The sequence below is a fragment of the Lissotriton vulgaris genome, chromosome 3_1 (genome assembly GCF_964263255.1).
Source record: "Lissotriton vulgaris chromosome 3_1, aLisVul1.2, whole genome shotgun sequence".
Lineage (NCBI taxonomy): Eukaryota > Metazoa > Chordata > Amphibia > Caudata > Salamandridae > Lissotriton > Lissotriton vulgaris.
In genome coordinates, this window is record NC_141689.1 from 822,296,085 (window position 1) to 822,322,199 (window position 26,115).

A 26,115-nucleotide genomic window follows, 5' to 3' on the forward strand; every position below is an offset into this window, starting at 1 on the left:
CAAGACCAAGCATGAAGAAACAGACCCTGTGCTTATTTTTCTAGCACATTGGACCCCGTAGCACAAGCTTTGCCTGCATGTCTGAAATCCGTTGCGGCTACAGCCCTGGCCATAAGACAAAGTGATTCAATAGTGTTAGGACATCACCTGATAGTACAAGTACCACATGCTGTGGAAATCCTTCTGAACAGAACACAGACCCAACACCTGACTGTAGCAAGACTGACAAGATACGAACTAACGCTCTTTCAGCCACACATAGAGATTAGACGATGCAACGTATTGAATCCTGCTACCTTTTTGCCCTCAAGCTCAGATGACACGACACAACATGACTGTGTGGAAATGATTGACGTAGTGACAAAACCAAGACAAGACCTAACGGATGTTGCACTCCCAGATCCTGATGTAACACTCTATGTGGATGGGTCGTGCATGAGGACAAGTGCTGGAGAGTTAGTGGCTGCCTATGCCGTAACAACGGACTGTAAAGTTATAGAGGCCCGAAGAATTGACATTCTGTCAGCCCAAGCAGCTGAGGTCATCGCTCTGACACAGGCCTGCATATGGGCAAAACAATTGAAAGTGAACATCTATACCGATTCCCAATACGCATTCGGTGTAGTTCACAATTTTGGAGTGTTTATTTATTTATTTATTAAGACGCTTATAAAGCGCGCGGCTACCTCCGACGGGGGTGTCCCGGCGCTAAGATTACAAGTAAATCACAAGAGAGGTTGCCAGGTTCAGAACTATCCAAAAAGACCAGCAGGGAAGCCTTGATTATGTCAACGTTTGGAAAACAGCAAGGTTTTTAGTTTGCGTTGAAAGACTTGCTCCGATTCAATGAACCTAAGGTCAAGAGGAAGGCTGTTCGAGAGCTTGGCTGCAATAACGGTGAAAGTTCTACCACCACTACGGGCCAGTCTGAATCTGGGGACATTCAGTAAACGGAGGCTATTAGATCTCAAATGCCTCACTGAAGAAGATATCTTGAGTCTTTTGCTCAGATAGGCCGGGCCAGTTCCATGGATTGCCCGGAAAGCAAGGATCAGGATTTTGAAGTCAATACGTCTGGCTATAGGCAGCCAGTGTAGCTCATCTCGATAACCTCTGACCGAGTTGCGAGCGGGGATGTTGCCAATAAGCCTTGCTGCCGCGTTCTGAACGATTTGCAGTCTGTCTATAAGATATAGAGGGGCACCTGCATATAAGCTATTGGCGTAATCAAGGTGGGCCATAATAAGTGCCTGTACAATCGTTTTGCGGGAGGACTGGGGAAGATAGGGAAAGATCTTCCTTATCATGCGAAGTTTATAGAAACAGGCCGTTGAAACTTTATTAACCTGGGCTTTACAGGACAGAGTATTGTCGAATAAAAAGCCCAGATTACGGGCAGACTGCACAGGTATAGGAGGGGGGTTCAGGACGGTGGGCCACCATAAGTTAGCAGGGGGAGTAGACTTCTGGCTAAAAAAGAGGACCTCGGTCTTATCCGTATTTAGAGCCAAATGATTGGCAGCCATCCAGGTGCAGATATTGCCAAGGCAGTTTCTGAAGTTGGAGAAGAGGGAGTCAGAATGGTCTCTGAATGAAAAAACAAGCTGAGTATCATCAGCATATGAGACCACCCTGACCCCCCAGGACTCAACTACCCTGGCAAGCGGGGCCAAGTAAGCGTTAAATAATAGAGGGCTCAAGGCGGAGCCTTGAGGCACTCCACACATGAGGGGTTTATCCTCTGATTCAAATGGGTGCATCAGTACCCTTTGGGTTCGACCGGATAGAAAGGATTTAATCCAAGGTAGGACTGTGCCACCAATCCCCAGTTGGTGTAGACGGGCAGTGAGTATATCATGTGATACAGTATCAAATGCAGCGGACAGGTCGAGGAGAACCAACATGGCCTCCTCGCCCCTGTCCACTGATTCCCTAATAGTCTCAGATACCTCCAGCAGCGCAGTCTCGGTGCTGTAGCCAGTTCTAAAACCGGACTGAGTATCGTGCAGCAACTGATTAGTTTCTAAATATTGAGCCAGCTGTTCCTGAACCACCTTCTCCAACACTTTGGCAGGTTTAGGCAGGAGCGAAATCGGCCGGTAGTTGCTGAATTGAGCAGGGTCAGCACCCGGCTTCTTCAAGATGGGGAGTAACCTGGCATGTTTCCAGACCTCAGGGAATTGGCCACGAGCCAGAGAGGAATTCCAAATGGAAAGGAGAGGGTTGATTAAAACAGGGGCAAGAGTGCCCATTACTTTGGCAGGGACTGGGTCTAATGGGGATCCCGACTTGACTTTATGAAAAAGAGGCAGTGCTGTTTCAGGGGTTTGTTCACTGAAAAGTTAAAAGAACAGTGTAAAGGATGTGAAACAGTAGACTGGGGACTAAGTGCGGAGGCATCAAAGGAGGAAGAGAGTTTGATTATTTTTTCCTGAAAGAAATCTGAGAGACCGTTGCAAAGGGCTTGGGTGGGAACACAATGAGTTTTTAAAGCAGGGGGATTTACAAAATCCTTCACAATGGTGAAAAGGGTTTTGGATGAATTTTGCGCCTGTTGGATAAGCTTTGAAAAGTGGGCTCTCATCAAGGAGCGTTTGAGTTTTATAAACTTATTGTTGTGGCAGGAAAGAGGTTTCCTTACCTCACATGGGGCCAAGATACAACATGGTCCCCTGATTCAAGCCCTACTAGATGCCATACACCTACCTACAGCCATAGCTATTCTGAAATGCAAAGCACATACCAAAGCTACAGACACCATATCCAAAGGAAATAACTTAGCGGACCGGACTGCTAAACAGACAGCCCAGAGTCCAGCGAACACATCAGACTCACAGGTACCAACACAGACTGTCACTATGGTAGTGAGAGACCCCTTGAAAGATGTGCTAGACCTACAGACACATGCCACCACAGAGGAAATAAAGAAATGGACTGAACAAGGAGGGGTCCAGACAGATTGAGGTTGGATGACCAAAGACCGAACAGTGTGGTTTCTCCCTGATTCCATGGTACAAATCATAATTGACACGACCCATAGGCGAGAAAGGTATGCTGGATAGTTTACGGAATATCTGGTTTAACAAACATCTGAGAGCTGCAGCCAAACAAAAAGTAAAAACTTGCATGATATGTTGCCAATTTAATCCTGGTAAAGGTGTACCAGTCGAACAAGGTGGATTCCAGCCTCCTGATCATCCTTTCGAAGTCCTCCAAATGGATTATATCCAAATGGACAGATGCAGAGGGTATACATATGTGCTAGTGGTAGTGTGTACACTGACACGATGGACTGAAGCATACCCCGTCCCAGACTATGGTGCCTAGACAACCGCTAAGCAATTAGTGAGAGAATTCTTCCCCAGGTATGGGTTACCAAGGGTCATTTATTCAGACAATGGACAGCCTTTCTCCTCCAAATTAATGGAGGCTGTTTCTCTTTTATTGGGATATTCCTGGAGATTCCATTGTGTCCGACACCCTCAGGCAGCTGGCTTGGTAGAAAGGCACAACCAGACCTTGAAAACAAAACTAGCCAAAGTATGTGCAGAAAAAGGGATAGACGGGGTCACTGCCCTCCCGGTCGCTCTCTTTTATATGCGAATAGTGGCACATTCCCGGACGGGACTGTCCCCTTTCGAAATAACATTCGGGAGACCTCCTAACATCTGGGGTGTCCCTTCTCCTAGAAAACTGACTGACATTGATTCTAATATTTTGACAGATTACCTGGCTTCCTTGATGTCTGCACTCCAATCTTGTCGTTCACTGGTTACAGCAGCATTTCCAGACCACACCACGCCTGGAGAACACACCATCAGGCCCGGCGACTGGATTTTGGTGCGAAATTTCGATCGTACCAGCCCCTGGAGAAGAGATGGACAGCTCCTAAGCTGGTCCTCCTGACCACGAGGACGGCCGTCAAAGTAGAAGGACGCAAAGGATGGCTCCACGCTAGCCACTATCGGAAATTTTTTGGACCTACACCCACAGACACTGTGCCTTGTTCAACAGCTACAAACGCCCCGGATATAATTTCACCAATTCCAGAACTCACTCCTCAACAGGAATACCGATCGCGGCTGCGATCTCACCAAAAACAGACTAAAGACATTGCACCTGATCATAACGCACCGGTGGCTAATTAAGCCCAGGAAAAAGCTCTTGGTGAAGCGGCTGCTGGGAGACGTTTTGATCTCGTGTCCAGAGACATCTTGATATTCAATCCATAGATATTATGAGGAGAAATGACGCGGTGCGTCAATGGAAAAAGACTAATTATGTAAAATTACTGCACAGCAGGTTCTCAATCTTTCTGTTTACAATGTTACTTGTTTGCTGTGTAGCAGCCTGCCTGGGATGGATCTTATGTACAGTTTTCCCTCCACATTCTTCCGCGTTTGTAAAGAATACCACTATGCATTCCTATGTTGATCTTCCCCCACACCTCGAGGACAGAAGAAAGGAATTTATAAATAATACATTCATTTCCACCCTCCATAAACACCAGCTCATAGTCAACAAGACAAACTGTTGGGTTTGTGGCTTGATGCCACATTCCGTGCATAAGGGAATGCCCTTTTTCTCCCTCCCGTTTGGTTATTCAGGATCCGCCTATGCCTTAGCCATGATATTCTCTGCCTCAGTCAGAAACATTCCCCCGACCAAATTGAAAAACAAGAGTAATTGGAACGAGGTAAAGACCAAAATAGTAATGGCTGTTTCTAAAATGGTGGATCTCACTGTTACCTGGGGGAAGGCCGAAGATCACGAAAATATCAGTTACTCCCAGTTCCATGACATTGCTTCCTTCAGGGAAATGTTTTCCGTCGATCAAAGACGGACAGATCAAGGAGGTTGGGTAGTACCGCAAAACATCCGGTTTTGCATAAGGGGGAAAGGAAAAGGGGAAGTAATGGGGAACAGCGAGTGTGATAGGACATACACACTGCCCGCTCCCGATTTTCCGACCATAGTAACTGCCCCAAACACCTATTTCATTTGTGGACCCCATGCGCGCACCTGGTTGCCCCAAGGCTGGTCTGGAAAGTGCTACATCGCATTCCTATTACCACCGACTTACACAGCCCCCGCCAATTACCACCTGATTGACCCTTTGACCCAAGTTAGAAGACAACGAAGGGGGGTCATAGATGAAGAAGATACTACAGGACAAGAAGTAGGAGACTTCTTTAAAGGTTTTCTCCCTTTCTGGGGACCTATGGCAAATAGTCGCCACATCCGGCAACTAACCCGTGTAGTTCAGGCCGCCATAGACGAAACAAGTAGAGCCTTAAATAACATTACAGCTGAGGTCGCTGCAGACAGGCTCATGACACTACAGCACCGTATAGTTTTAGATGTCCTGTTAGCCGACCGTGGTGGTGTGTGTAAGGTAATAGGGTCCAGTTGTTGTGTATTTATTCCAGACAACGCCCCATCAGTTTATTCTGCTATCTCCCGCCTCCATGTACTATCCGATAAATTGGATATGGACACTGGCACATGGTCTCTGACCGGCTGGTTGTGGGACCTCCTGTCCACCTGGGGGTGGAAGGCACTAACAGTCCTGGGATTTGTTTTTGCCACTATCTTCACCTGTTGCCTCTGTGTCCAGTGTGGCCTGCCCTTTGTGGACTGTGTGCCACTTCCTGTACTCCTCGTCCACGAAACAGAGGAAAGAGAAATGAAATGATCATGTTACAGGAGCAAGTATACGACCTGATGAATATAGAAATTGACTAAGAATTTCTGTAATAGGGTTTCTATGGGACAAGGAGGAAATGTGGAATTTGACTAAAAAGCTCCCTTTTTTCCCCTGGTGTCCCATCATGCACCCTATCCATCCTAACATCGACCAGGCAAGCCGATTCTCCTACTTCAAGCACAAATCCCGTTGTACCCCCTCTTGCCTGCTCTCTTTCTCATAAAACTGACACATGCAAAGAATAATGACCAGCTACCATGTATCCTACGGGTTTCCGTCCCCCTTCGATATTTTCCTTTAGACAAGAACGAAGTCAGTCGGATGGTTGACCCAGAAAACCCCCCCTCCCTAACTCTGTCACCGAACGAGCAGCTCTCGCTCATCAATGATTTCCTAGTTTGCGAGGACAGCCACGGGTTGGGTTAACAACCAGGGGAAAACCTAATCAAGCACACGAGACAGCCACGAAGAAGAATAGTTAACTACAGTCCATTCTTCCTTTTCCCCGCTGCACACACACACACCATTGTGAGACATCACCGCCCTTGTGTACGAAGTAAAGAACGCACAATGCCTCGTCCTCTTTACCTTTCTGACAGAAATGACCCTGTGACAATGCCTCGATTCTCTGTCCTCAGATACTAGCAACTCTGTAACTTGTTACCTCAATCACCTCGATGCAATATGTTTGTCCATGTGTAAATGCTATTCAGGTTATTCTTTAAACGAGAACAAGTATGCTATGTCTTCTGTATGACTACATCATGAAATGATTGAATCAAGTCTAAGGGAAACTCCTTCTTTTCTGATTGTACTCGTATTGTATAAAAGTGCTGATATGTTTCAAGTAAAGTAGACTACTCCTGAACCCGCTTGGTGAAGGAGCTCTCCCTTAACTCGAGTTCTGGAATAAAACCCTTTCAACTCGAAGACCACGGACTCTGCTCCTCATTTTATGCATTACCATTTTCTTGGGTAATTATAGAAATTCCGAACGGCGTAAATAACTAGTTTTTTATTTACCACAAACTCCCTTGCCCCGACTGGAGTGGTGGTTTCTGCCTGGCTTTGGCGCAAGCCTTAGCCAACCAGAAATCCCAGTTTTAAAATTGGTGATCAGCGGTGAGGAATAGGACTTGTATTTGTGCAGTACCACACCGACAACTGTCTACATGTCTACATTACAAAACTCTGCATTTTAGATAGTCACATGTTGGGGATTATTGTTGTGATTTTGTTTTTCCTCAAGGGTGTCATTTTCAAATGGTGTTCCTGCGCTTTTATGTTTAGTGGTAGAAGAGAGAAAATGACAGGGAGGGCAAGAGCGGTGTGTCACTATCTCAGTCTCCAGTACCAGCATTCACTCTGGGGTGTCAAGGAGCATGAGTCTTCATAGCCCCCGGGGTTAAAAACATCAGCTCGTACAGCCCCCAATCCACATACCTGCTGCTGTAATTTATTAACTGAGCTCGCCTAGCACTTCCTCTGCAGCCATTGATGATTGGTACTGGTTATTACACCTGGATCTTTCTTTTGCTTTGGCAGAAGTTGAAAACCGAATTCTTTTTTGCATTATTCCCTTATATGTTCTTAACGAGTTGAGTTTTTGCACTGTGTATGTGGGTATGAGATGGGACTGTTGTTGGTCCTATTAGCCTTAGATCCGTTAGCATAACTGTGATATGATTAGAAATGGTACACATTTAAAGGCCCATTATGGGTATTTCAGGCATTGTTAGTGGAATTATTCATGGTTGCGCCTGCCGTTGCTATTGTATTTTCTGTGTATGGTAATACCTTTTGTAAGTCCAAGATCATATAGAAGCCTGCATTTGCTACTTTATGTAGAGTCTTATTACTATCCTCTAAATTTTTGCATGTTTGTTTTTTTCCATTCATGTTCTACGCTGTATAAAACCTCTGTGGATGAGTCTGTTTCTTAGGTACATATGGTGGGATTTCTCATGGGAGGCCGGAGCAATTGGATATAAGTGACATCACCCGGTGGGACACATCTTATTCTTGAAATATTTGGACAGCAGCCCTTTAAACACTCCATTCTATACCATGTGAACTCACTCAACTTTGACTTAAAATCAAGTTTCAGTATTTCCATTGTTTATCCAAATCATATCACTCATTATCTTCTGATAAAATAATGCTTTAATATTGTGTGCAGGGCAAAGTAGCTGTATCTGCTTTTCTGCCCAGTTTGTTATTATCATCTACTATTCGGCTTACAGATAATGCCAGTTAATTATTTTAATCTTCTTGGCACTGGAATAAATGTCATACGGCCTGAATTATGTTTAGATCTCTCTGCTTCTTTTGAAGAGTTGGGTCAGCAGTAGGTAATGTTTCCATGTGTGCTTGCTCTTTCCAGGGAATAGAGTGCACATTTATCCACCCAATCCATGTAAACATTTTTTTGCAACCTCCTGTAATTTCTCTTGATCTGATGGTAAAGGGCCCTTTGAGTCACATGAGGCAGTTGAAGTTTGCTATGTGGACATGGTGAGTGTTGTTTCAAGGAAAATAAGCACAACAAAGTGCATAATACTCGCACCAGGTGTTTCCTTGGGATGCTCTTTTTGTTGGATGTGTGCACAGGTGGTCGAGTAAAACCCCTCTTGTCACCATGTATCAATAGTGGTCTCTTGTGGGATGAGATTCTGATTTCCTATGTGGGATGGCCTCACAATATGAATCCAGCAGGTTGATAAGGAATTAGATCAGCTGTTGCAAAAGACACCCTGAACTGGAGGGTAGGTCAAAGCCTTTATGATATTGGCCAGCACTGCAAATACAGCTTCCCAAATTAAGATAATCACTGACTGAGGTTCAAAGTATCCTGATCAAGTTTAATGGTTGTTTCACAGGCTGTATGGCAAGGTATAAAGCTCAGTCTCCCACTGTGTACATTCAACAGCTTTATATTCATGTGAAAGATAACTGTTTAGCACTCCTCACCTCCTAACAAGCTATCTATTTTTCGGGTATATAGAGCAGAAACCGCAGCCCTATTATGAAATATAATAACCTCCAAAGTAGCAGGAGTTTATTTTTTCTAAGACCTCCATAATTGTTTCAGTTTTATGCCCATCTGTGTCTGATAGTGTTGCTGCTGCTGCAATCTTTTCAGCCAGGATTATGTGTTCCAGCGGACTATGTGTTCTTGTCAGTTTTATTGTTTCATTGGAAAGGGGAAGTGCTTTTGCAAACTGCCTGGTTTCTGACCACAAATAGCTGACAATTGACCCATTGACCTTTGCAATACCCGGAAACCAAGAATACATTTATTTGAGCTGGTACTTCGAACTGAGTGCACACATTCATGTGTGAATTTGTACTTGAGAAATTAGCTCTCAGGATGTGGATGTAGACACTACTCTGAAAATAGAAAACAACGATAAAAATCCCACTGGGCTGACAACTAGACTGGATCACAAAAGATTTTCGACTGGAGCTATTTCATGTCCTTGATGTTTAAAGAGTTGCCTTTGACCACCCTATTTTGAATGCAAGTTTCTGGAGCTGAAGGTTTGAAATAAAAATATATCGCCATATGTGTTGTGTGCTTTTTTATTGTGGTAGGGATATTATCTTTTGGTTTTTTACTGCTGTGTTTTTGTGCTGCATTATGGCAATGTAATACTGTGTTGTAACGTGGTTGTTCTGCTACGTTCTATTTTGACTGATTTGTCGTGCACTGTTATGTTTACCCTGTAAGTGTTTAATATTTGTGTTATGTTGCTTTGTGTATTGCATTTTGTTATTTTATGTTGTTCACTTTAGATATGTCAGTAAAAGCAGAGATGCTTCTAAAGTTTCATTGACAAGTAAATATTTACCGCTATTCAAGGTAGTAAAATTGTGTTGCCCTAGCTCTTCAGTGATTTGAGATACATTTCAGTCAAAAACTGTGACGGAGACGGTCTTAAATTAGCACTTGTATTGCTCAATTGAAATTTCATCCATCATGTGGTTTAAGACTTGGATATGAAGTACTCAAGCTAACCACCTTCGTATTCATTCACTCCTTGAGACAAAGGAAAAGGAAAAGGCTGGGAACTGGGAGGCTGAAAGGTCAAAGTCCCTTGACAGAATTTTGCTTTCCTTCATAACTGAAAATATAAACTCCTCCGTTTCTTTGTGCAAAAAACCAACGCCGGGCCCAATTCCTCTCGACGTGGCTGTATTTGATTTCATACAGCGAAAACGCCCGACACGTTTTGGAGCAGCTGCTCCTTGGTCACGAGTCAAATAACGTTAGCTAGTAGGACTGCTAGAACATCAGCATCATAGTGCAAAATGGCATCCATTTTGAAAGGTTCATTATACCCTAGAAATGTCAGGCAATACCATATTAATACTTATAGATGAGGCAATTATCACCATTACATCATTATTTATATACATGATTCAAATATACAGCTTATCAGCCTGATTTGAATCCATGGACAACATTTCATCACAATCACGCCCAAGTGATCTAATTTCAATGTTGTTGATTCCATTGAAAATATGTGCTCAGTAGTGTAGGCCATGACTAGCACAACCTCTTGCAGATGGAGGTACACTGTACTGTCTCAACATTATGCTTTAAAGAAAATACCAACAGCAAGTATTTGCCTAAACCTGCATCTAACTGTGTCACCAGGAAAAACAATTCTTGCAGTGGTCCTTGAAATGCTGACATTTAAGCCTTACAGATGCACAAAAAGCCTTGCTTACCTTTAGGAGGTGCTGGAAAGATAGTTCAAATTTCAGTTGAATATCCCTGGAACCATACTATACCAACTACTATTTGTAGTTCCAAGAGTGAAACGAGCCCCAATGGGAGGACGATCCTTCTCCTTCTCCTTCCTTGGACCTAAACTATAGTACTTTCTTTCTGAATCCTTGAGATGCTGCATCTCCCTTTTTATCTTTTGCAAAGCATTAAAGACCCTGCGTTTCTAGCCCTCAGACTGACCCACTTACCCACACCTGAAGCGCTGGGAAACCCTGTTGGGTAGCAATGCACCATACATGCCCTCAATAATAATACTTATAATGATAATAATGAGAAAGCAGTCCTCTTCTGGGAAACAAACTGACCAACTGAACAAAGGGCAATCCAGTTGTAGAATCAATTTTAGTGTCCCTGTCCACAACAAGTTGAAAACACAAGTTCGTTGCAGGTTTGCTTGTGACTTCACCCTGACAGGAATTGTAGTTGCTGCTTGAGTAGGGTTCCCCCCTCAGCCAATAACTCAATGTCCAATTGATATACATACTGGCCAGGCTTAAGGACAAGGTCATGCCAGGCATTCTGTAACAAAAATATGTTTAGGTATTAGGAATACAGGTCTCACTTTGGGAAGTAAATTATGACTGCACCCATGTTAGATGTGGAAATTTTAACATTTCAGACGTTATAGCAAATATTTCAGTTAATGAGAAAATTAACAGACTGCAAAATCGTAACGGCTACTTTCCCATCTAAAGCTCCTACATTTCAGTTCACACATCTGTTGTCTAACCAAGACTCCATGTATACATGCTATACATTTAAGCTAAGTAGGCTCCTCAAAACTCAATAGAGAATTTCTTCACTTGGCTTTCATTCCATTTTATAAAGCAGTGTTGCTTTTCTATTTTTGTTGTGTTTCATTAGGATTAGTGTATATTAGTTGAGTATAACATATTTTGTAATTCTTGCACACAAGGCCTAAGATGCATGAGTGTTTCAATGAAATGGATAAAATACTATGATACAAACAGAACTTACTTCATCTATTTATTTACATATTTAATGCAAGTATATAGTGCATCTAGACTCTACATTAAGAATGTGCTCCGCATAAAACGTGATTGTTGGACTTGGCCCTTTTGGCAGGTTCTTCCTGGAACTTTTTGCATTTTCCTAGCCTGTTTCTGTAACCTGGTGTTGGGGATTTTAGGCCTCTGCGCACTTTTTCACTATGGTCCAGTGTAAAGTGTGTGTGCTCTCTGTGTATGTGTGGTGAGACTGGCCTGCCCTCCCATAGGAATGCATGGGGAATATGTGTGTCCATGGTAGTTCCTGATGTGTGGGGAGTGCAGATTCGAGTTTGGTATGTGCTAACTCGTGTGATTAAATGCTCTGCGATGATGTGCGCGGATGTATTGTGTCTAGTGCGGAAGTGCCACTTCTAGAAGTTGGCATGTCTGTGCAGTAAATGTGAATTGACTGTCTGGCTTGTGATTTGGCTGGAGCTGGCGGGTGTGCCTGGCTCCAGGAGTCAGGATGGGTCTGCCCTGGTGGTGAATGGAGAGATCTGCATGTTGATGGAAGGGAGGAGTGCACCTGGGACCTGAATAGGCCTGGGCCTTCCCTCCACAATGCTGGCTCCAACCCCTGTGGTGTTTCTGATGTCCCTGAACCACCCTGGGAATAGGCAGGGGGGCTGAGCAAAACAAAGTGCCCAAGAACCAGTTGCATCTGGTTCGCCCCTTGCCCGCACCTTTGGAAACAAAGGGATTTGTGTATAAAAGAGGGGCTGTGACCCCATGAAAATGTTCTTTTTTCTAACTTGAAACTACCAGGGGCGTGCTACTGCTGTGGCCGAGGGGAAAGCTTACCACCCTGGGCCCTGACCAGCCCCTGGACGCCCTGGAGGACTTCTTTGGGACCCTCCTGCCCTCTTCACCTAGGAGGACCTTGTTGATGGGGCCCTGTTTGCTTAAGGGGCCATTTCTGGGGCCTTTGGTGTTATTGTGCCTCCCAGCGCCTCGGGAGCACTTTATTTTCATTTATGGGCAGAGCGCTGTCGTTTTCTCAGAGGGAAGCGCTCCTGCCCCTTTTTGTTCCCAGCACGAGTGCCCACCCCGCTTTTTGCAATATGTTTATTGGCAGGAGCCTGCCCTGCATTATGCCCGCATTTATATTGTTATATTCCGGGTGCCACCCCGCTTCTTTACTGGTTGTAGGTTTATGATCTATTTTTACCTGTACCAATTTAAGTGTTGATCCTGACAGTGGCCCGCGTGGCCCTGTCCTGTATAAATAATCCCTTGTGAATATTGCCCGTGCCAGTTGGCACAGTGTATGTTATGTGTTTACTATTCTAATGTGTTATGAGAATACAAAGGCTATTTTTATATAACCATGTTTGGAGTTCCTTTTGTAGTGTGCCTGGGAGTTTGTTGCTATGTGCGTGCGCAAAGGCTTTACACATTGCCTCCGGGATAAGCCTGCCTACTCGTGCCAAGCTACCAAGGGGTGAGCAGGGGTTATCTTTGGCGTGTAACTCCCTTGCCCTGACTAGAGTGGTGGTTTCTGCCTGGCTTTGGTGCAAGCCTTAGCCAACCAGAAATTCCAGTTCTAACAGTGATAAAATATACTAGACAACTTGCATCAACTGTATCCAAGCAGTAACATAGCCAGTGGAACACTGTAACACTGCATCCTTGGTAACACAGAGCTTAGCACTAACGAGAATTAGAATTAGAATTAGAATCTGAATAAGAAATACCTGGAAAATGTGAGTTTTTAGGTACTTTCTGAATTCGAGAAAGAAGTGCCATTTCCAAATGCCAGGGGATATGTTGTCGAAGACCTTCAAAACCGCATTTAAGGATTGATTTAGGGCAGGTGGCGTCCTGAATTTGGGGACCTTGAATATAGACGCCCAATTTAGATGTCAGGCGGAGAGCCTCCGACCAAGGGTCGAAGGCTCTCCTCCTAACATCTTGAAGTTCCCTCTGACCACCGTATTTTGATTACGACGGTCAGAGGGAAAACCGCAAGGCGATTCCACTCCTCTTCTGATGGGCTCTGTGAGTTCATCGGTACAGGAACAAAATGGTAATCCCTTCAGTGATGGCGGAGCTGATGGATTACAATGTCAGTTTTCGACAGCCAATCCATGTTGGCCTTTCCGACATAGATTGGCTGTTAGAAAGCGACTTTGGGGGCCCCTAGCAGGGCCCCCTTCCTCCTGGTCCTCCGCATATGGTCTTGGGGGGTATCTATGGTTCGCCCCTCATCATCCCTGCACCGTCCGGCAGGCACACACGGTGCAGGAATGTCTACGAACTTCCATTTTCCAATGCACTGCTCCCACTGGAAAATTGATGTTTCCACCTGCACTATGCGCTGTTGCATCCATATTAGGGTGTATTAATTAATATTTTCTTACTTTTACTGTGGTTGATATAATCTCCTTAAATATACCACATTCACACAACTCTGTCACTTCTTTCTTAAATTGTAACAGACCATGTACAATATCCCCACCAATCTCTTAAACAAGAGCTTTATCACCTAACCCCAACACCTAACAGACAATAACACTCCAGCAGACACCTGAGATTTTCTTCGCTCTGATGACTCTTAACCAGGCCCTAAAGTGTCGCAGACAAAATTCTAAAAGTAACAAATTCAACTACAATAAAGGATCTTCAGCAGCACTTAAAGAACTAACAAAGACGAAGGGCAATTGAATCTATGCTTCAGGATACCAGGAAGATTGTCCTGCGCCAGAAGAAATCTTACTATACATCTAAAGTCGGAGAGGCCGAAAATAAAGCTTTTGCCCTCTTCCAAATGTTCAAATCTCTATCCTCTACTAAATCTGGTTGTAAGATTCTTTTCTCTGCTTTGCTTCTCTGCTTTAAAATAGTTGATCCTTTTTCATCTAAGGGTGGCAAAATAGCTAGTATCAAAGCTTCCTTAATTATGATCCCATAATCAAAACTAATTTGAGTCTAGCTTTGAGCTTCTTTTTCCATTACTCTTACTAATCATGAATGGCTGAAAATAGTATATGAGAATTAGAGTGACACATGCCCCGGTTATTTTGGCCCAAGTGCTGTGCTTCCAGGTTTGCTAAAATCCTGAATACATTGATCATGAAACAATCTCTTAATCTGGTTATTGATTCTGCTAAATTAACAATTGTGCAAAAAAAAAAACCAAAGGGCTGATCCCAGTGACTTTTTAAACTACTGCACCTTAGACAACATCCAGTGCATATTGAAAAATATCGGACCCAAAACCTGTTAAACAACATCAAGCTTATTTCAATTTAACAATCTGTTACACCTAACATATTAGGAAAATGTACCTTCTACGCTTTTCACAGTATTAAAACACCCAGTTATATGTTTGTAAAGAGCAGCTATTATCACTAGACCCTAGCTTGTTAGCACTTCTTTTATTACTGGACGTAAATATGGGCTTTGACCCTCTCAAACATTCTCTATTACTCCTTAATTTACCAGACAAGGTGGGCATCTGAAATTCATTTTAAAAACGAATGCGTTCATTTCTATCAGATCGATCTTAACAATTGCAGACTCTCAATTAGCAAAATTGGAAGCATTGTCACACATCCCTCCCCTTAATGTTCTTCAATACATACAAATCTCTGCTTGGTGGAAGTTATACACTCCTTTAACATCTCTTCCCAAATGTATTCTATGATTCCCCACTCCATCTTTTAAGAAACAGCTCAGGAAACTGCTCAGAAAAAGTCTGTTTGCTTGATTCACATTCAGTTCTCGACAAATCTTAAGACTCTAACTCTCATTAGCACAAAATCTCTGATCCTTCTATTCAGTATACAAGTAAATCGGAAACCTTAATTTAACTGACACCATCACTGAAATGCCACTCAATCCCATTTGGGAAGTTTTACATTTTAGAGTTATTTTTGTCCAAAAATGTCTTTTATCTACAAAGATCATGTCCTCAAAATCACCCAGTACTAAAAAAAGCCATAGAAATTCCACGCTTCTTTCATTTAGTACAACAAAGTAACATCATCAGGCCCACCACACTACTAGTTCAAGTTCAAGTTCAAACATCTTTATTCGGTTATTCAAGCAAACAACCATAAGAGCACAATCAAATAGACAGAGTTTTAAAATAAATACAGTCTAAAAACCACTTCCAGAATTAAAAGTAACAGTTCATCATAAGCGTTACAGTGTTAAAAACAAGTTAAAACATTTATCCTTCCATGCTATTTCTAAATTTTAGTGCTAATTTAAAAAAAAATGGTTACAAATAAAGTGCAGTCATGGGTTAGCAGCTGTAAATAACAAAGTGCGGGTCTAACCTGTGTAAAATTCATTTTTTTCAGAACGGGTTTTAGGTAGAGTCTCCGAGGTATATCATAATAAGGACAGATAAATAGAAAGTGCACCAGGTCCTGCGGAGACACATTGTCGCAGCCGCAGGACGGTAACACTTGGCCTCGGTGGCTCCCCTTAGGAACAGCAAGCAGTAAGTGGAAAAGGTCCAAGCGGAACCTAGTTAACAAAAATCGGTCAAAACCCGACATTGGCCAAGACAAATACGGTTCCATACTGGGTGTAGATTTTATTACAACATATTTCCTAACGCTGCTTTTGTTCAGTTCCACCTCCTCTTGTTGCAGATACCGAGAGAGAAAAAAGGTTTTCCTCACAAATGTAACATCAGATCTGCTAATAGACTCTAGTCTCAAAAAAAGCTCAGGGCGTCCCAATTCGAAGAAACAATCTTTCAGGTATTTGAGCCACAGGATTTTGTACATATTGTCCCAGGATAGGGCTTCTCTCAGGAGTTGATGATTAAGTGGCGGGTCTTTATTTAGCCAACAATTCAACCAGCAGAGTAAGGGTCGTAGCGCTATGGTATCACTTAGGAAGGGGACGCCCAGTTCTTCATGCACTATAAAGCTGGCCGTTCCCCTGGGGACCCCCAGCATCTGTTTCAGGAAGTTATTTTCTGAAACAGCCAGGTAATTTAATTGTCATGTGCCCCCAGAGCTCACTCCCATAACAGGCTATCGCCACACTCTTTGCCTGATAAATTTTTAGCAATGCAGCAATTGGGTGATTGCCCATTTTCCTAGCAAAGCTAAAAATAGCTGCGTTAGCCCGAGTTAGCTCCCCCCTTTTCCTCTGGACTGCGGGGCCCCATTTCAGTTGGTTATCAAATAGGACCCCCAGATATGAGAAGGTTTTTATGGTAGGGATCTTCTCCCCGTTAACATGGAATGAGGGTATCTTTTTAGGGCCCTTCCCTACGTTCATTACAAAAGATTTTGTATTGTTGATGGCAAGGTCTCGAGATTTCATGAAACTATAGAAGGAGTTAAGTAACGATTGTAATCCTTTTGCGGTCCTTGCCAGCAAGACGGCGTCGTCCGCATAAAGTAGGACAGGCAGTCCTTTACGTCCAACACTACTAAAGATAGGTCATTGCAGTGTCCTACTCCTCATCCCACCAGTGCATTTTAAAATACCATCAATTTGTCTAAAGTCATCTCCTTTTTTTAGTAAAAAACACAACGACCATTTGCATAGAAATTGCCCTGTGCCACTAATTAGTCCCAAACAAGCACATCTTTAGCTTAACACACCACCACTTCTAAGGAAATAGAATGTATGGCAAAATGTGTTTATGTAAATGTATAATTTGAGATTCCACATATCGTGGTTAACATTAAAAATCAGTTCTTTGGTCATGTAGGAAGTTCCAAGTAGTCAACTGAAGTACTTCAATGTTCCTGCTTCTTGATGACAAAATAGCAGCGGTGTTGCAGAAAGATTCAACACGTAGCAGAATCTGATTGTGATCCTCTAACTAGCGAAAGGTCGGTAAGGGGGTAACCGGTTAGAAAATAAAGGTGGCTAATGGTTGGTAGCAACAATGTCATAGGTGATGGAGGTAGGGGAGACTTTTAATAGGAACTTGGAGAACTGGGAGGCTGAATGAACAGTGGACATGTGCAGGTTAAAGAGGCAACAGAAATCGAGTGAGGAACCTCGCTATTTTCTTCTTGATAACAGATTTTTAAGTTGTTCTTCAGAAAAAGCCAAAGGTTTTCAAAGGCAGAAGAGTAAAATGTTAGTAGCGTACACCCACTATATTTCCAATTACAAATTTTGGAGGTATGAGTGAGAATAAAAAAGATTAATATAGAGAATGCGAGAAAGCAGGAATCATTTGGGTCCTTCCTCTAAAAAATGTTGCTGGCTCATTGGGAAAGTTTCTGAACAAAAGCTAATATGCTTTTGGTCCTGATAATTTATTGAGGCAATCGAAGGGCTAGCCTTGGAATATCATTAGGAAATATGATTATTTTGTTTTCTATATAAGGTAGGTGTTCAGCTCACTCACCAAATCTTTGGAATTGTGTTAATGGTGGGTTTGGAAGGAAATGTCATCGAAACAGAGAATGTAATAATGAGATCAAAGCCAATTTGAGGACTTAGAGCTCCCTTCCGAAAATGAGAGACGGAGTGCTGCAAGCAAGAAAGACCCTCTCCGGTGTCCGGTGGGGGCTAAAGGGAAACCCTATATGCTTTTTGAACAGTCATTTAGTTAGACCATTCATTTTACATCACAAGTTTTCCAATTTATTGGCTAAAAATGGTTTTACAGGCGGGTCTGAAATTGAATGCATGCTGTATTCCAATATTTCAGAGATGGATGTAGTACCTGTAACATGTACTTGCCTGCAAAAGCAATGCACAATTCTGCTTAAAAGAAAAACAGTGTGATGCTCCTTCTTGGAAGCCTTTGGGTCAGGATGGGCTGCAGAGCCCTCAGTCCATCTTACTTCTGAAGGCAGCCAATATTCTGAAAAGGAGGGGGTGTCACATGTGTTTTGAGTTGGTATTCCAGCCCTGGAATATAGTATAAGACCATGGTAGGGTGACAAGGTTTGTTGGGGTTTTAGCAGTGGAGACCGAATGAAGGTGGTGCTCTCTGATTGGGTGGTTATAATAAAATCCAACTGTCTGGGTAAATCCTTAGATTGATTTTTAAATTCTTTTTTTAAAAAAACTATTCCTGCTGTTCTAGTCAGAGGTCATACCCATATTCTATCTGTTCCATTTGGAGGATTTGAAGGAAATAAAGCGGTGTTTATAACCATTTTTCCTTCAAAATTGCTGCTCAGTAAGGGAAGATGGGAGACCGGACAGCTGGAGGGTAGTTGTGGTGGTGGGCAGTGAGTTCCTCAGAGAGGCGAGGAGGCAAATCTACAGCTCATGGCAAGGTATCATGTTACTGACATTAAAATGTTTATTGTAATAATCTCACTGTAGTGTTTTTTTTTTACAGGAATACTTGTACTAGGATTAAACCGACCGCATTCCAAAAATGCAATCAGCAAAAGTCTTTTGAAAACTGTAAGTATGCATTTGAACAACGCTAATTTGTTTCCTCTGAATGTGAGACTTGAGAAATGCATTTTAAAAAGTGGCTCATTTGTATTTTTGTGCAGATGCTGAAAACTTTAGATTCATTGAAATCGGATAAGAAAGTACGGACCGTCATTCTGCGAAGCGAAGTGCCCGGAATATTTTGTGCCGGTAGGGAAGTTTATCTTTTGATATATATTCGATACGCTATGGCCTATTCAAAATGTAAAGAGAATCAGGATCTGGCAAAAAAGTTTATTTATTTTGTGTAGACAGTTCGTTTCCTAAATGCATCAGAGCACTTTCGTCTGGACACCCACATAGGACATATCGGTGGTTGTGGTTGAACTGTCATGACTTTTGCTGTAGAGATACAAGTAGACAGCAATGCTTGTCACATTCTGAACAACATTTGTGTAAAGCTAAGTAAGGCTGTTCAGTCATCCTGTCTTGCGAAACTATGCAGCAAGCATCATTGGATATAAAATATGCTGTTGCAATGAAGCCATATAAAAGGGAAACCTTTTCAGTAGAGCAGTGATTTTGCTGGAACTGTCCTATGCATGTCAATATGTCATTAGTTTAAAAAAGTATCCTTGCAAGCAGTGCTTAATCTGTAAAAAAATAAGTGCTGGGGTCTAATAATTTGCTAAGAAGCCCATGGCTGGCATGAATAAGGTTGGAGGCTTTACAACTAGATCGTATTAGTCTCCCAAGTGTTTTCAGTTTAGCTACAAAGCAGCAGTGACCATAAGTTGATTATCCAAAATTGTCGTGTACCAAATGTGGTGGTAAGCTGCTTAATTTTGCAGTGGCTAAGCTTTGAAAGTGATTGCCCTTTTATCTTGACATTTTACTGTGTTTAAACATTTCAAGAATAATTTGAAATTATATCTGTTGTGTTCTGTTGGCTGAATTCTTAAATTTTCATTTTAAACCTATATGCCTCTTTTTATATCTATTTAGTTTTATACAGTAGTGTCTGGCATGGATCGGGGTTGGTGGGGCGGTAAATAGAAAGAAAGCTTACCTCTTCATGTATCTCTGCGTCGCCAATTGTCGTCTTCCCTCACTCTAGCTGGAAGAGGAAGCTGCCAGGCTCCCCATACCAATCATAACGCTACTCTGCAGCGTTGCAGCATTATGATTGGTCAGAGCACCATGGTTGGTGCTCAAATGAGGAATGGGGTCATCGGCATGTGGAGAACATGAAAACTGTGCTTGACTGTTTGGCCGGCCCCAAATGGCCAGTCAAGCATTCATGCGCACTTTACAGAGTGCCACTAGTGCTTACCCTGCTCTGAGAGCAGAGCAGCCCCGCCCCACAAAGATGCAGGAACAAATAAAATGAAAAAAAATGTCAATTTATTATAATTTCATTTTTCCTTCATTTCCACTGCTCAAAGCAGTGGAGCGCCGCTCCTTCGCCTCAAGGGAGGAGCCGCCACTGGTGTTATATCATATTGTTGTTGTGGGCCTTGAAGCTTGAATGTTTCTGGAATTGTTTGCATGTGACCAACGAAATAAATGCAAACAGAAAGGCAAGATTTAAACCATGTTGGTATGACTCATTATATCAGATTTACAACATTACATTGTATTTCACTTGCAATGGAGGGCAGCTCCACTGCCAAGCAAACTGATGAAGCAAATCCACCCCTCCACCTCTAAAGCTGGTGTTTGAACTCCAATTTATTAGATGATTGAGGGGCCTGATTTAAGGCAAGGTTTGGCCCTGCTGCATAGGCAATGTTTGAGACTTCTTCCATCTGTGTTAGAGAGGTACTCTCGAGTGTTGAGTTGTGCATGAGAAATTGATGTGGTATATCAAGCCAAGAGAGGTAAACAGGAGAGCAGGCTGTCTAACAATAAGCAAATATACCTCCAGCTTGGTCAGTTTCACTCTTATGGTTCAAGCAAGTTTGCCTCGGGGAAATGCTTAAGACAGGCAGATTGCCACCTTTTGGCTGCCAAACTGAGGATGTGTTTGCACCTGCTGGTCAGGGGCCAAATCCAGACCTGATGGGTGCACTGCTCCAGCCAGGATGCTTAAATCCAGGGATTATGCCCGAAGTACTAAATGCCAGCAGTCAAATTACTCAGCTTTTAAACTCTGCATTTTTTCCATGGTGGCTTGTGCTGCAAGTGGCAGCACAAGCTGCAATGGAAAAAATACAGGATCCGACCGTCAACACGGCAGTCAGATCATAATCTTGGAAGTGGAACCTCCGACTCCTTGTTGGGTGGTGCCGCTTCTGCTACGATGCCTATGAGACGCGCATCTGACCGGCATCCTAATCGCCACCTAAGTGATTTTGATGCTAAATTTGGTCAGGCTACCGTGTGAAGCTTGTTGCAAACCTCGTGGAGTAGCTGTCACTGATATGTCACACGTTCATGGAGATAGAATTCATCAAAAGTGTATGCATGCCGTAAAAAAAACAAATATAGGTCCAATGAGATATATAGACTTGAATCAGTGCTATATCTGATTATTCCAGTACCCTGCCGGGCCTGGAAATTTTATTCAATATATATACAAGAGTTTAAGAGACCACGGAGAGGGTCAAATTCAACATTTGATATGGTACAAGCCTGTACCTACCCAAAAGTAAGCTGACAAACAGTACAAGAAAAGAATAGAGACAAAGAAAACAAACAATATCAGGCAAGAGAGACGTGGGAGCCAACTGTCCCTTGCGCTTGAGTACTATATGATGCAAGTTCGGACATACAATTCTTGCAATAAAATTAGTCACAATGGATATACTGCAGAATTGTTTAGACTGTCGACAACGTTTTGATCCCTGGCTCCTAATGAACCAGGATCATCATCAGGACTTGGTATTAAGTTGCCTGTTTTGTTATTGAAGCGCCTGTGGGGGTCCGTAAGTGAGTGTAGATAGAAACAGGGACTGTTGTATTACTTCCTCGTGGCGCGAACCAGGTTTGAGGTGGGGACCTCAAGCTTCGGATTTTAACATGAAATCGAATTCGCGGACATCCAGATGGGGAGTCCTCTGGTTGGATTAACAAAGAGCAGTGCTCCAGATGAGGGTGCCACAGTTGGCGAAATTTTTCGAAGCACGCTATTTGAAATTATCAGCATCAGTATTGCTCCACAGTCGAGCGGTGTCCTGGAAGTCGGCGGGCTCGATGGCCAATAGATCCGACAGCAAGGGAATTCCCTTGCTGTCGGATCTATTGGCCATCGAGCCCGCCCTTGCTGTCGGATCTATTGGCCATCAAGCCCGCCGACTTCACACGTAAGAATATATATGGGTGCTCAACATGCAACAGTACATTTTTCAGTGCTTTCCACAGTTGGTTATCGAGACTCTTGAGTTGAACATCTGACAGGATAGATAGGTTTGGTGAAATGTTCACCTAGTGACTGCATAACAAGTATAAGGCTAGTATTTGGGTAGGTGCTTTAAAAACCTTTTGCCAGTGCAGTGAAACCAAATGGCTGCTTAAAGTGTTGCATTAATTATATGAAACAGAAAAGTCGACTCTGGGTTGTTTTATTTTCAAAGAAAATAACTCTATGGGAAACACATGAGTATACAAGAAACACACTTTGTATGACCCAGTTGCTGAAAAGTCCTGAAAACTTTGAATTGGCAAAATATAATGTATTGTATTGAGCAAGAAATAAATAATCATAGTTCCAGACTGTATGTACAGGGGAAATACTACCGAAGCCCATCTCGAAAAGTGTTAAGGCAACTAGTGGCGGCTGCTCCTGGTAAGCAGCAGTAGGGCAGGGAGGGGGGAAGATGAGGAAGAGGGAAGATGGGGAGGAGGGGGTTAAAAGAAATCCCTTACCTGCTTCCTCTTCTCCATCCTCTCCGTCCCCTTCCATGCTTTTACTGTGCAAACAGGAAGCACCCAGGTGCCCCATAGCCAATCACAACGCTGCAATGCAGTGTTGTGATTGGTATGAGCACCATGGTTCAGTGCTCAGCCAGGGAATGGGAGCCTGGGCGATGCTCCTCCGCTACTGAAGGCAACAGCTTATATACACTAAGTTTTATTTAGATGAGAAAAAGTTGAATTGTGGGAGTAAATTCCAAACTCTGATGCATAGAATCATGATTGGCAGAAAATGAAATCTCGTAAATTGCATTCATTTATTTGGAGTTTTGTGTAGCTCAAACCAGGTCCACCAGGGTAGCATAGCACTTTACAAACGAACCTGTGGTGTGCATTACGCCAAATGGACTTCAGTGTGAGACTTGCACATACTGAAAGTTTGTTCATAACTTGGAGTAACAGGTTAGAAGATTGTTGTAGGCCATCTTCCAGATTGGTGTTACGTGACAAAGGCGAAGTGCAAGGAGTACAGTACAAAACAGCCAAATTGATCAATGTCATGATAGTATCCACAATGAGTTAAATGTTTTGGATCCAAATGTCTTAAGATCCTCTTAGATCTTGGTACCCTTCTGTAGCAGGGATTCTGCTCCTACACAGAACTGTGCATAGAGACTTAGAACCTCAGTGTATTAAGGTGTGCCAAAACTCACCTTAGTATCCAAAATCCCCTACCAGACTAGCAATCAATGTCTCATTGGTACTAACAAAACCCCAATGATTTAGACATCCCAGAACATGGACTTAGAACACCTAAGGTAACGTGGAACACATGAACACTCTGTCGTTATACTAACATATCAATCCAGAACGAGGAGTCAATGAGGACACGTGCGAGTTTGAAATGTTTATTTCTAATGCAGTGTTCTCAAACGCAGTATCTTAGCTAATACAAGCAAACATATTATGAAGATCAAGGTTAAAAACATAGTTACTATTCCAAAAAATACAAAGGGAGAAAGCATGTTAAAATGCTAGAGGAAACAGGTCTAACTAGAACCTCAGTTTACCCTCCCTAGCAAGTATATTATATTATATCTACAGAAGGTCTCTTTGGGTTTAGAAGGGCGGGCCCATACCTTTAGGTTCAGTGGAAATGGATCACATCATCTCCTACACCAACACTCTGCATACGGATATTCATCAAGTGTTCTTCTCCTGCCTTACGCAGTGCAATATCATTTGTGCCTAAAACCAAAGTTGGCCACAGCTGCATCCATATTATGTCTACTCTGTGCGCTGATCAATCCAAACAATAAGCGCTGTGTTGAGATAACCTTGAAGGCATCGGCACCCACTGTACAGACATAGCTTACCAAGCAAGACTGATATTATAAGCAAACATGTTATTCTCGTGTAAAGCAAAATACCTAACTAGGCGAAAAGCATTAATAACAAAATGTATCGTGTGCAGAGGCAGCAGGAAAGGAAAAATGGCGTTCAAAACTCTAACTAACACATGCCAACTTACACAGTGCAAAGACGAAACCCATACACAAGACACTTCAAAGGCAGTCTTAAGACAAGTCGAATTTGTAAGTGGGGCTCCAAAAGTAGGATCATCCGTCCTTTTTTAAAACTGATATATTGCACATTTTTTCTGGTAGCCAGAGGGCTGGATTTTGGGGCATTTGCAGAGAAATCCAGCTTCAGCATTCTTGTATTTTAAAGAGGGGTGTTTCCAGGCAAAGCGGATCTCAGCTTCTGAGCACATAAGAGCCCCCAGAGACTGTTGATTTCTGAACTAGCTAATTCGATGTCCCCCTATGTAAGGACCTATAAACTAAGCAAAGCGATTTGAACAGGTATCTGGCTTCTTTAAAAAGTCCTGTCCAGGTGATTAATTTGGAACAACCACCAACTTGGTGGAATTTACATATTATTAATTTCAAGGACAGAATTGTTGAGCTTCCATGGTGCATGGGACGGTACTGCAAAATGAATTTAAAAAATCCATTCTGAAAACACACTCGTTTCTGTTCCATATAAAAGCCAGGAGTTACGAACCGTTTACATGTGTTTAAGAGAAGGGATACTCACATATTCCATAGGGCTTGAGTGGCAAGATTTCCCCATGGGGAAAAACATTCCCCCATGGAGAACACATTACAAAAATAACATGTTAAAATGCAAGCTTTCAGACCTTTTAATCATACAGAACTTGGCACTTGCAGGAAGTTCCTCATCATCAGTATATCTGAATTGACGTACTTTCCGAAATCTATGACTGTCCATTTTTGAGCACCAACTGTGATTGCACCACAGTGCAATGTTGTGCAGTATGCAGAGCTGGACCTCTTGTGGCTGTTTTCAGTTTAACTAGGAGGCAGTGTTACATCTAAAACTTATGTCTATACCTACAGACTTTTGTTACTACTGCAGATCATGGTATTATAGTCCTATAAGGCTTGAATCCCCACTGCCTTATTTTTTCATTAGCAAAATGATCAAATATCAAGCCCCAACTGTCTTGTCTTTACCTTTCTATTGATTGTTCCATTGTTGAGATGTGATGATGACTTAAGGGTTTGGACCCATCGTTGTTTCAGGACATTGAGGAGCAATTATGTATTCTTCTACTTGTGTCTTCTGGTTTTCAGGTTCCTGGAAAGTCTGAGTTTTTGTCATCGAAGGCTTACCTTTTGTGGTTGACTGTGCCTGGCTATACATCTTTGCTGGTGGTTGAATCTAACTTTTGGTGGATTCTTGGATAGTGAGACACCAGAACACTTGACCAGCATTTCCATCTGTGTCATTTGTTCTTTCTATGCTTTATTTTCAGGACTACTTGTGAGACCTGAGACTTGTCACTTATTTCAAATTTACTTTACAACTGCTGTGTGTGAATGTTCATTGTTTATTGTTTTAATGGTTTATATTTGTATCTCATTACAATCTATCTGTTCTTATAGTAAAGCTTTTTGAAAAAAGTGCGACAGAGGTTCTATAAAAGAATCTACTTTTATTTGTAAGCCTACAATTCTTTTTACAATCTGTAATCTGCTTCAAACGTAGGAAGAAACCTATGTGAGCACATTTCTGTCTTTTACTAAATGCCCTTTTGGATCAGGTTCAGAAGAGGAACCCTTGGTCGTTCTCATGTTACGTGTAAAGAATTCCATGTGAAACCGGTAGATTGAGCAGCAATGCTATTTTTATAATCGGGAAATGCTTATATTCTGGCCATGTATATATTTATAAGGATTTCTATAGCGCGAACATTACCAAAAGGCAGTGGATTGCTGTACATAGTCAAATACAAGCATAAAAGTCAGCGTGTAATAGTAGAGTAAGCTGGGTAGTTGACAGTTAACACATTGTGATGTAGTGTTCTTTAAAGATGTGGTTCTTCCAGTGCTTACCTA

The 26,115-nt window shown here is 42.5% G+C and overlaps 1 protein-coding gene across 1 annotated transcript in view; it reads left to right on the forward strand.

Annotated features, from left to right (window-relative positions):
- AUH (AU RNA binding methylglutaconyl-CoA hydratase) overlaps positions 1 to 26,115 on the forward strand; it is a 663,348-nt gene that overhangs the window by 72,981 nt on the left and 564,252 nt on the right. The window contains exons 2-3 of the mRNA XM_086961130.1: positions 18,795 to 18,862; positions 18,958 to 19,045. Coding sequence (XP_086817256.1) covers positions 18,795 to 18,862; positions 18,958 to 19,045 — 156 coding nt within the window. The remainder of the gene's footprint in view (positions 1 to 18,794; positions 18,863 to 18,957; positions 19,046 to 26,115) is intronic.